The 12,500-nt window shown below is 40.5% G+C and overlaps 1 protein-coding gene across 1 annotated transcript in view; it reads left to right on the forward strand.

The window, feature by feature from the left end:
• Positions 1–12,500, forward strand: part of LOC143034339 (uncharacterized) — a gene marked incomplete at its 5' end in the record, with an annotated part of 121,116 nt that overhangs the window by 37,500 nt on the left and 71,116 nt on the right. The window contains 2 exon segments of the mRNA XM_076200272.1: positions 6,908–7,042; positions 7,591–7,736. Coding sequence (XP_076056387.1) covers positions 6,908–7,042; positions 7,591–7,736 — 281 coding nt within the window.

Raw genomic sequence — 12,500 nt, forward strand, 5'->3', positions numbered from 1 at the left:
TCATCATCGTCATCATCAACGTAGATGTGGTCGTCGTTTTTATCGCCACCATCATCTTGAGGTTCTGTAAACTTGATGCTTATCAAAGAAGAAGGAAATATTGAAAAAGGGGAGAAAATGATGAGGATGAACGGGAAGAAGAGGAGTAGTAGAAGGAGGAGGAGGAAATGAGGTGCCCATGTCCTTGATGGCGACAATCGCCAGTGACGCAATTTCTTGGTGTGCCAAGAACCTGTAGGGACTTGGCACCAGCGCCAGTACTGGTGTCATTGGGTGTGGAGAGACCGATCGTGGTGAGAGAGACAGATTGAGGTAGAATCAAGGTGGAAAAGTACTAGATTTTATGATATATATTATAAATATTATTTGTTGAAATCTATCATGTATAGTCTATCAATATTATTATATTGATGTGTTTTTTCATTATGATAGATGTATATATTATTTGTAAACTTGAGGCGACATAGCGTGAATAGGAGTGTAACAAAATTATATATTTTCTGATCAATATTATACTTAAACAGAAGGTACTATAGCCTAGATAGATGTGTATTTGATAGAACCTTGTATGATGAAGGTTTGGTTGGAGCATATCTCCACAGACCTACATATGTCGTAGAGAAGAATGAAGTCACCTAGAAACTAAGTACTGGATTAGTTTAAACCTCTCATCGCTACCACCGCCACTATCGCTACCACCACTACTATCATCACATTCACCACCCTCACCGCCACTATCACTATCATCACCACTACCAATATCATCACAACTACCACCACCACCACCAGCATCACCTTCCCTTTTCGCCTACTCTCTCTTTGTCCACTTTACCCTCGTGTCGCCGTGACAAACGGTGTGAAAATAGACAAAATGAAAAAAGAAAGAGTATGTTTCAGATTGGAAAGTCGTCAGCGGAAACCAAGTGAAATATGTTGTTAGGAGGAAGAGAGGGACGAGGAGGAGAAGAGGGAGGGGGGAGAACAGAGGAAGTGAAAGAAAAGGAGAGAATATAAAAAAAGAGAGGATGTGGGAACGAGAGTAATGGGGACTGTAGTAGTTCATGGAGTTATGGGGGTGGGAATTGGGGAGAAGACAAAGGTGCGGGGAAAAGAATGGGTGGGCGATAGTTGGAAGCCAACTAAATTTCTGAAAAAAAATTTGTATTATGCTACGATAGCCGACGCCTCTATACTTAGAAATGATATCTAATAGAATAGGTGGAACCTTAGAGTTGGTAAAGGAGATATTTACGAGGGTAGCGACGGTGGCAGAACGGGAAGACAGTAGAAGAAAAAAAATTCTTTTGTTTTATTTTTTCTAAGGTAATTTAGTCCACAATTACAACAAAATTTCCCATACATCTGGCCCATACGGCCGTTTATATAGTGCTCCTAATGATGCAAGAAAGATATTACGAGCTGTATATATTAGTTTGTTATTTTCATGTATATCGTACATACCAAGGTCTCTGCATTAGGAATGTCCAAAATTTTGGTTTCCTTTATTTACAAGGAAATAGATACGTGTAAGTTTACCAAATTATAGTAGTGCTTCCATTATTCTAAAATTTATAGGTTTTTAGTGTTTTCATTCTAATACATCTCCTTGTAATTTAATTTCCCAATGTATGTTTATATATATATATATATATATATATATATACATATATATATATGTATGTATATGTATATATATATGTATGTATATGTATATATATATATATACATATATATATACATATATATATATATATAAACATATATGTATATATATATAAATATATATATATATATATATTATATACATATATATGTATATAAATATGTACATAAATATGTATATGTATATGTATAGGTCAGGTCAGGGTATGTCCCTGCTACTGGTAAAATGTAACCCGGTACAACCTGCCGCATGGGTAGATGGGACCCAGCCCAGTAAGGCAACTCATCTAGGAGAAGGAAAACTCTGACCCCAAACCTCCACTGCCTTGTGGATTGCCCACCAAGGGAAGTGCTTCGGGAGTAAACCCTGAGGAAAAATCCGGAGATGGAGTCCCTAAGGCGGTTCGATGCTGACCTCAGTAACGTTCCGGCAACTCCTGCGACACTGTTGGTGCCCAAAATGTACCAGTTCTTGCTGTTCCTTTGGAACCATCTTCAGTGTGGAGAGGGGGGATCTGTTGCATGGGCAACTGCTTATCTTCCATAATCTTCTGCCCAGGCTTGCGCCCTGGAGAGGTCACTCCAGCTTCGCCTCACAGCGTTGAACCAACACGGGAAGCAGCAGTTACCGGTTATAAGTCACAATGTTCGATTGGCGTAGAATGTGGCGCCATGGGCTGCTTCCGACGGTGGGAAAGATCCTCGGATCTTACTGGACAACTACCGCCCGCCTATAGCTGGGCAGCCCCCAGTCAATAAGGTGTTGTCCCGCCACAGCCTGCCTTCCTCATTGGGTGCTTGGGGATTAGGATCAAACCGACAAGCAGGTTGCAAAACCCGCACCAGGCAAGAACTCAAGAAACTCAAAGAACAGGTGCCCAGTCCTAAAACTGGGAAGCTGGAACGTCCGAACGATGACACCCGGACTGTCCGAAGACCTTCAAGGCATCAGTGATGCAAGAAAAACAGCTGTCATCAGCAGCGAGCTGCTGAGACTACAGGTAGACATAGCAGCTTTACAAGAGACTCGCATTGCCGACAGCGGAACCCTCAAGGAGAAGGAATTCACTTTCTTCTGGCATGGGAAGAGTGCAGAGGATCGAAGTGAGCATGGAGTTGGATTCGCTGTCAGGAACACTTTGCTGAGTATGGTCGAACCAGGAGACAAGGGATCTGAACGCCTGATGACACTCCGCCTCCACACCTCCGAAGGTCCTGTCACTCTCGTCAGCTCCTACGCTCCCACTCTGACATCCACAGCAGAAGCAAATGACGAGTTTTACATCAATATCAGCAACATCGTGAAGAACATACCCCTCAAGGAACATGTCATCATCCTGGGAGACTTCAACGCTCGAGTGGGTGCCGACCATGACTCCTGGCCTTCCTGTCTTGGACATTTTGGAATTGGCAAGATCAACGAGAACGGGCAGCGCCTGCTGGAGTTTTGCTCCTACAACAGTCTCTGCGTGACCAACTCCTTCTTCCAGACCAAGCCTCAACACAGGGTGTCATGGTGTCACCCTCGCTCAAAGCACTGGCATCAGCTGGACTTGATCCTGATCCGTCGTAGCAATATTAAGCTCGTGCAGATTACCCGCACTTACCACAGCGCAGACTGCGACACCGACCACTCCCTCGTCTGCTGCAAGATCAGGTTACAACCTAAGAAGCTTCACAAGTCTAAGCAGAAAGGCAAATCTCGCATGAACACCATGGGTATGCATCTCCCTGAGAAAGTCGAAGAGTTCGCCAAGTCCCTTCAAAAAGCTCTGTCCGTCGAACACCAGCACTGCTCTGCAGCTGAGAAGTGGGACCACCTCCGCGATACCATTCAGAAAACAGCCCTTGCAACCTTTGGGAAGAAAACCTCCAAGAACAACGACTGGTTTGACGCTAAGTTCAGTGAGATGTCCCCTGTTATTGATGCAAAGCGTGCTGCCCTTGCTGAATACAAGCGCTCTCCCAACGAGAAAACCTTGCAAGCACTCAGAGCAGTAAGAAGCAAAGTGCAACAAACTGCAAGACGTTGTGCAAATGAATACTGGCAACAGCTCAGCGATTCCATTCAGTTTGCAGCTGTTTCGGGTAACATCAGAGGAATGTATGAAGGCATCAAGACAGCTCTAGGCCCACCACAGAGCAAAACAGCCCCCCTCAAGACTACCAGTGGGGAAGTGATCACCGACAAGGGCAAGCAGATGGACAGATGGGTGGAGCACTACTCTGAGCTCTACTCCAGAGAGAACACCGTTGCCCCCTCAGCCCTGGATGCCATTGAGCCCCTGGCTATCATGGAAGAACTAGATGCTGAACCAACCATTGCGGAACTCTACAAAGCAATCGACAGCCTAGCAAGCGGCAAAGCACCTGGCAATGATGGTATTCCCCCTGATCTCATCAAGTGCTGTAAAAACACTCTACTGCAGCCCCTCCATGACGTCCTATGCCAGTGTTGGAAAGAGGGAGCCGTGCCGCAAGACATGAGAGATGCCAAGATTGTCACCCTCTACAAGAATAAGGGTGAAAGGAGTGATTGTAACAACTACAGAGGCATCTCGCTCTTGAGTATTGTTGGGAAACTCTACGCCCGCGTCGTGCTTGTGCGTCTCCAGAAACTCGCTGGGCGCGTCTACCCTGAGTCTCAGTGTGGCTTCCGAACAGAACGGTCCACAGTGGACATGATATTCTCCCTTCGTCAACTTCAGGAGAAATGCAGGGAACAACGCAAGCCCCTCTACATAGCCTTTATAGATCTGACCAAGGCCTTTGACCTGGTCAGCAGGGAAGGGCTGTTCGACATCCTTCCAAAGATCGGTTGCCCTCCAAAACTCCACAGTCTCATTAGATCCTTTCACGATGACATGAAGGCAACGATCCAGTATGAAGGCAACATGTCCAACCCCTTTGACATCAAGAGTGGAGTCAAGCAAGGATGTGTACTGGCTCCAACCCTCTTCGGCATCTTCTTTGCTATGCTCTTAAAGCATGCTTTTGGAACATCAACAGAAGGAGTGTACCTTCGCACAAGATCTGACGGTCGACTTTTCAACCTGGCTCGACTGAAAGCAAAAAGCAAAGTGACTGAGATAACCATCAGAGACATGCTTTTTGCTGATGATGCCGCTGTCACCTCCCACAATGAGCAAGAACTCCAGCGCCTCATGGACAGGTTTTCCCAGGCCAGCAAAGACTTCGGAATGACCATCAGCCTAAAAAAGACCAATGTGCTGAGTCAGGATGTGGACACTCCACCAGCTATCTATATCGACGACTACCAACTCGAAGTCGTACACCAGTTCACATACCTGGGATCCACCATCAGCGACAACCTGTCCCTTGACGCCGAGATCAACAAGCGCATCGGCAAGGCTGCTACGACCCTAGGACGCCTCACCACCCGCGTCTGGGAGAACCAGAAGCTGACAACGTCAACTAAGATGGCAGTGTACAACGCGTGCATTGTCAGCACTCTCCTCTACGGCAGCGAAACATGGACGACCTACTCGAAGCAGGAGCGCAAACTGGGTAACTTCCATCTGCGCTGCCTTCGCCGCATCCTTGGCATCCGCTGGAGTGACAAGATTACCAATGCCCAGGTACTCGAGCGAGCAGGTATTCCCACCATATTCACATTGCTAAGGCAGCGCAGACTTCGATGGCTCGGCCATGTGCGAAGGATGGAAGATGGACGCATCCCCAAAGACATCCTTTACGGTGAACTTGTCTCCGGCAAGAGAAACGTTGGTCGACCCCAACTGCGCTACAAAGATGTCTGCAAGCGTGACATGAAAGCCCTGGACATCAACACTGAGAACTGGGAAGAGGTAGCAGCCGACCGCAGCAAATGGCGCAGTGTTCTTCACAAGCAGCTGAAATCTGGAGAGGAAAAAATTCTGACCACATCCAGTGAGAAGAGAGCCAAACGGAAGGCACACACCCCAGCAGCCACTCCAACAAGCCACACATGCAGCAAATGCAGCCGAGACTGCCACTCCCGCATCGGGCTCACCAGCCACAGCCGTCACTGTCGCTAGCAAAATCATGACTTTCTCCGGCGCAATATCCATAGTCGATATCGACTGACGGAGGCCTACTATATACATACACACACACACACACACACACACACACACACACACACACACACACACACACACACACACACACACACACAAACGCACACACACACACACACACACACACACACACACACACACACACACACACACACACACACACACACACACACACACACACACACACACACACAAACGCACACACACACACACACACACACACACACACACACACACACACACACACACACACACACACACACACACACACACACACACACACACACACACAAAGAAACAAGTGTAATTCCTCTTTAACCTCAGGTAATGTAAAACGGTTTTTACAGCGTTCGATTCTAAACCATTGCCGTTAACACCTTTTCAGGGGATCAAACCCTAAGTCCTTTTAACGTTTACAAAGTTTCCATTCCATTGGACGAGCTGGATTGGGAGCGAGGGAGAGAGGAAGGGAGAGAAGGAGGAAGGGGGCTAACGTGAAGGCCAATGGTAAAGTTTGGAAGTGGGAAGAGATTGGGAGCGTGTTTGGGATGAAAAAGGGAAAATTATTTGGCTTGTTTTGGGGCTATGATGATCTTTTGCAGTACATAGAGATGGTAGAAGCACTGGTAGATTATAATCTATCTCAGCAAAAACAAGAACAAATTCTGTGTCCCTTTCTAGCTTTAGCTATGCATAAACAGGCTCCATTGTCTAGTGCTAATGCAGCGGGTTTGAAAAAATATATATGTTTATATATAGAACAAACATACAGAACAATGATATCATATGTTTAGTAGTAAAATAGAATAATAGAATAAAATTAGCTAGTACAAAGAGGAAGAGCAGCAGGACTTTAAGTGTTGGTTATACAACATTTGTATACAGTTCTTCGACAACAGTATATTCTATCAAATTTCCCTCTCAGTTATTCTTGAATTAAGTTCCCATGCAATCTGGGACAACTTAACAAAGTCGACTCGCTTCTTGGTCCCAGTCTTATACGCCGTCTAAGTCTAATTTCCCGGGCGTAAAGTCGACTCGCTCCATGGATGGAGTCTTAAACATTGTCTAAGTCACATTTCCCACGCGTGGCATCATATTACAACGAAGACGCTGTTACTTTTATCTCACGGAGTGGTTCACGATCTCACTCTTCTTACCAACAGCGCTGACGACTGAGCTTCAGTACACACGCAATGAGGCCGAGCTGACAAAGAACAAGCTACAGCAAGTTGAGGGAGAGTTGGAGGAGACTCGAACAAGTAATAGTCAACTGCAGACTCAACTCAACCAGGCAGCAAGTAAGTATTCTAGTCGAATTAGACTATGGTTATTGCATAGGCTTACTAAAGTTACTGCGTAGCCAAGGTTTTAGTATGATAATTAAAAAAATATATATTATTTTATTTTTGATATAAAAATTGAAAATTTTTGTCATGCTAAAATGGGTCCTTATTCGATCTTGTTAGATTTTTTTTCAATTATTGGTACAATTTGAGTGATAGTCTAGGTTTTAGCATCATTCTAATGGTACATTATTATATTTACCTAGAAAAATGAATTAAAGGTAACTTGCATAAAAACATCATACAAGCGATTACATATTCTTAAAAAGAAAATCAGACAAAAAGTGATTATTAAATGTTTATATATACTTTTTTCCTAAATTATACTTCTTTGCTCAGAAATGGCTCGTCTAATTCTAACACTTGCTTATAGGTATAGAGAATCAACTTTACCTAAATATTAGCTTAGCATAGTTCCTAGGCTGTATTACTGCCCATGTATACCTCCAACATTTATTAAATCTCCTTTTCTCTCTTTCTTTCGCCCTTCCTCTGTGCTATAGAGGCAGAGAAAATGGAGGAACTAGAATCGCGGATCAGTAAACTGGAGGAACAGCTCAAAGAGGCCGAGGAGGAAAAGCAGAAATTGGAGAAGAACCTCTCCGAAATTGAGCTTGAGAGGGAAGAGGAGATTAAGATCATTCAAGACGTAAGTAGTTTTGGCTTCTAATGGATAGACCACGAGAGGTTATTAGATTATACAAGACACCTACCTAAGCCAGTTATTTTAATGGCCGTAGTTGTTGTCTTGAGTTATAGTGACTAATAACCCGCAGTCCCGCATAGGCCGGCAACGATTTTATTAACATAGGGCTGTTTTTATGTTACGAGCTCATAGTAGTAGTAGTATGATGAAAAGAAGAAGGAGGAGGAAGAGGAAGAGGAGGGGAGTGTTTACAGAAAGAAAAAATACAATCAGAGTTGATAGACATCTTGGGCTCAGTTCGAAAACTAAGTGACTGCCCTTGGAGTTATATCTTGAGATAGAGGTGAGAGTGTTGACGGGTTTTGGAGACGGTGGCGGGGAGATGACCCACTCTGACGTCCGTCTCAGGGGATTAAAGCATGCAGGTAATCATTGTTGGTCTAGAAAGAGGTCAAGATTAAAGATTAACTACTCAATTTTACGTAGATTTCTTATTTTATTGGTCGGGAGTACAACCACAAAAACTTAGCAACGACAATAACAATAGCAGCAATAAAATATGTACAATAATATCAACAACAATAACAGTAAAAATAATAACAAAATGCGAAAACAACAGTAACGACAATGTCAATAACAACAGCAACAACTAACAATAACACCAACCAGCAAAACCAACCAACAACATCAACAATAACAGTAAACAACAACAACAACAACAACAACAACAACAACAACAACAACAGCAAATAACAACAACAACAACAACAACAACTACAAAACAACAACTCTTACGCTCACACTTCCTCCCTCACACTATTACATCCAATCTCGCTCTCACACTACCTCCTACACTCACTCTCACAATTATTCTCACTCTGCCTCTCGCTGTGCCTATCTTCATCCTCTTTTCACTTTACTTTTCCCTCTCTTTTTCTTTTTCACTCTCCCCCTCTTTCTCCCTCTCCCACTCCCTCTCCTTCTCCCTCCCTCACTCTCCTTCCTTCTCCCTCTCCCTCTTCCTCTCCCCCCTCCCTTGTCCTCTTTCTCTCCCTCTCCCTCTCTCAAATCTAACCTAATCTAACCAACCCTAACTTACCTAACCTAACCTAACCTAACCTAACCTAACCTAACCTAACCTAACCTAACCTAACATAATCTAACCTAACCTAAACTAACCTAACCTAACCTAACCTAACCTAACCTAACCTAACCTAACCTAACCTAACCTAACCTAACCTAACCTAACCTAACCTAACCTAACCTAACCTTCTCCATTTATCTTTCATTCTCCCTAACCGTATCCCACTCCTTCTTCTACTCTCTCTTCCTCTCTCCATCCCTCTCTCTCTCCTTGCCTGCTTCAGTTTCATACTCGTAATTGAATTGTTCAGGCACCTCCTACCTTGACAAGGAAAACACCATTTACAATGCATAGAATTTATTCTTTTGTAACACACATTACATTTAGTACATATCTTGGCACGGTCGAGGTGATTACATTGGCTTTTGACCTCGTTCACAACCACAACCGAAATCATAACCACAATCACAACCACACCCACATCCACATCCACAGCCACAATCACACCCATAACCACAATTACAACCACAACCACAACCACAACCACAAACACAAACACAACCACTACCACAACCGCAACCATAACAAAACCACAGACGCAATCACAACCACAATGAAAACAACAAACACAGCCACAGCCACATCCACAGCCACAACCACAGCAACAACCACAACCACAACCACAACCACAACCACAACCACAACCACAACCACAACCACAACCACAACCACAACCACAACCACAACCATAACCACAACCACAACCACAATCACAACCACAACCACAACCACAACCACAGCAACCACAACCACAACCACAACCGCAACCGCAACCGCAACCACAACTATAAACATTACCTCACGCTGAAAAAAGTCTATATACAATATAAATGCAGTCTTACCAAAGAGGGTTGCATCATTGCTGTGAGGTAGAAAGGTTGTGTTGGTCCCTCAGGGATAGACCGATTATGCGTATGATTATTAAGATCTAACTTAATGATTTATCTATTTATTCGATTTATTTATTTTTCATTTATTTTTGTCTTCTATTTTCATTAGTTGATAAATCAAAATTTAATCATTCATTTGCTTATACATTTACCTACTCATAATTAATTTGTTTTATTTGATTATTTGAATATTCTATTTTCTATTTACTTCTTTACTTATGTATTTTTTTATTTAATATTATCAATATCATTATTATTATCATTTTTGCGACACATCTTTCCTGTTTCTTCAGAATCTATTTTCTCCTTCTTCCGTCCTTTCACCTTTTTCTTTCCAAAAATATTCCTTTTTCCTTGTATCCATCACCCTCATTCATTCCCCACTCCTTCCAAGGCCTTCGTCTTCTCTTGAACTCACCTACGTTCCTCCGCCAATTTCCTCCCTGAGTTCGCCAAATGTTGCAAACACGCTCTCCGTGTTTTGCAACATCGCTGGAATTCTTGCAATATCTTTACTTTCTTCTCCTTCTTCTTCTTTTCCTTTTCTTTTTAATCTTCTCCTTTTTCTTTCCTTCTTCTTCTTCTTCTTCTTCTTCTTCTTCTTCTTCTTCTTCTTCTTCTTCTTCTTCTTCTTCTTCTTCTTCTTCTTCTTCTTCTTCTTCTTCCTCTTCTTTTTCTTCTCCTTCCTCTCCTTCTTCTTCTTCTTCTTCTTCTTCTTCTTCTTCTTCTTCTCCTTCTTCTTCTTCTTCTTCTTCTTCTTCTTCTTCTTCTTCTTCTTCTTCTTCTTCTTCTTCTTCTTCTTCTTCTTCTTCTTCTCCTTCTTCTTCTTCTTCTTCTTCTTCTTCTTCTTCTTCTTCTTCTTCTTCTTCTTCTTCTTCTTCTTCTTCTGCTTCTTCTTCTTCTTCTTCTTCTTCTTCTTCTTCTTCTTCTTCTTCTTCTGCTTCTTCTTCTTCTTCTTCTTCTTCTTCAATCCCTTTCATATATACGCAATTTCTATTTCCCATAGTTTTCTCAAAGGATACAAATTCTTTTTTGCAATATCTTTACTGTCACGGTGATGCTTTTGTTGGCTAGTTTATATATATCTCTGTGTACTTACTTATCAGTTCATTTGTTAATATATCTAATTTTTATTTGTTAAATACTTACTTGTATGTATCAATATTCCATTGATCAATCTATCTATTTACATATATAATAGTTTATTTATCTATTCGTATGTATTCGTTTATTTATAAATTTGTTTAGTATTTATATATTTTTCTATCATTTACTGTATGTATCTATTTAGTTAAATATTTCTTTGTGTATCTATTTGTTTATTTACTCATATTTCTAGGCGTTGAGCTAAGGAAATCAGTTTACATTGTATTGTTTATTATACATGGACTTAGTATCTTTTTTAGAAATTGAAGCAAATTTCTTTATCCCTTGAAACTTGAATATAACTTAAATCTAGAAACAAGCATTATATGTTCACTGTGTTACTTTATTTGTCTATTCAATTATTCTATCGTATTCAATTTTGTTACAATATCCATTTTACTTTATTTTATCGTATCCCTTTATTTATTTATTTGTTTATTTATTTATTTATTTATTTATTTACTTATTTATTTATTTATTTATTTATTTATTTATTTATTTATTTATTTACTTATTTATTTATCTATTTATATATTTGTTTATTTATTCATTTATTTATCTATTTATTCATTTACTTATTTATTTGTTAATTTAATGATTTATTTGTTTATTCATTTACTTATTCAGTCACTTCTCTATTTACGTATATATCTATTCATTTTTTCTGTTTATTAATTCATCTATTTTATTTTACTTTATTTTTGAGCTTCCACATAGCTAAATTTTTCTTGAAGACATCGAAATATTCTTTTGGGTTATTTATATTCTGTGAGCTTATCTCATCTATAACTCTAGATAGCACTGTTTTCTTTTCTATTCTCTCTCCTAGAGCTCTTTCCAGTTGTAATAGTTGAACACAATTTGATTCTAGCAATAGTTACGCCAGTTTTGAGCTCCTAGCACAATTTATAGAATATACATTTTCTTTCTGTGTTAACATACGTTCAAATAACTAATTAGAATAAAAAAATATCTATTTTGTGGTAGATTTTTATTTATTTTGTTATATTTTATTTTCAACTTTTTAAAGGGATGGGGGAAGAACCACTATACTATCAACCAAAAATTTGAACATACCATACAGTCACCCAAGTTTGCGTCGTCCACAGCCCTTTACTCTCTCTGTTCAGCTCTAAAAAACTCTCGTCCCCAGCCACTTATCTCGTGGTAACGACAACGGTCACGTGATCAATTCCAACCAATGGGGTTTCCAGTTCCTATCGTACGCCATCTGCGAACAGATGGGACATTCATGCGCCTCCATCCGTCGTTTCCGTCTCCATTGAGCCAATTGCCATTCAGACCTGTTATATTGTCAGATCGATACAGAAAATTATCGTTACCTCGAAAGTATTATTTAATTCATTACATTGCACTTTTACTTATTTTATTTTTACTAATCCTTTACAGTGGATTTTTTCTTCCTCCGTTTATTTATTTATTTATTTATTTATTTATTTATCTATTTATTTATTTATTTATTCATTTATTTATTTATTTATTTATGTGTGTCTATATATATATATATATATATATATATATATATATATATATACATATATGTATTTATTTATTTATTTATTTATT

Source organism: Oratosquilla oratoria, chromosome 17, assembly GCF_046742065.1.
Source record: "Oratosquilla oratoria isolate Oo_2021 chromosome 17, ASM4674206v1, whole genome shotgun sequence".
NCBI classification, from domain to species: domain Eukaryota; kingdom Metazoa; phylum Arthropoda; class Malacostraca; order Stomatopoda; family Squillidae; genus Oratosquilla; species Oratosquilla oratoria.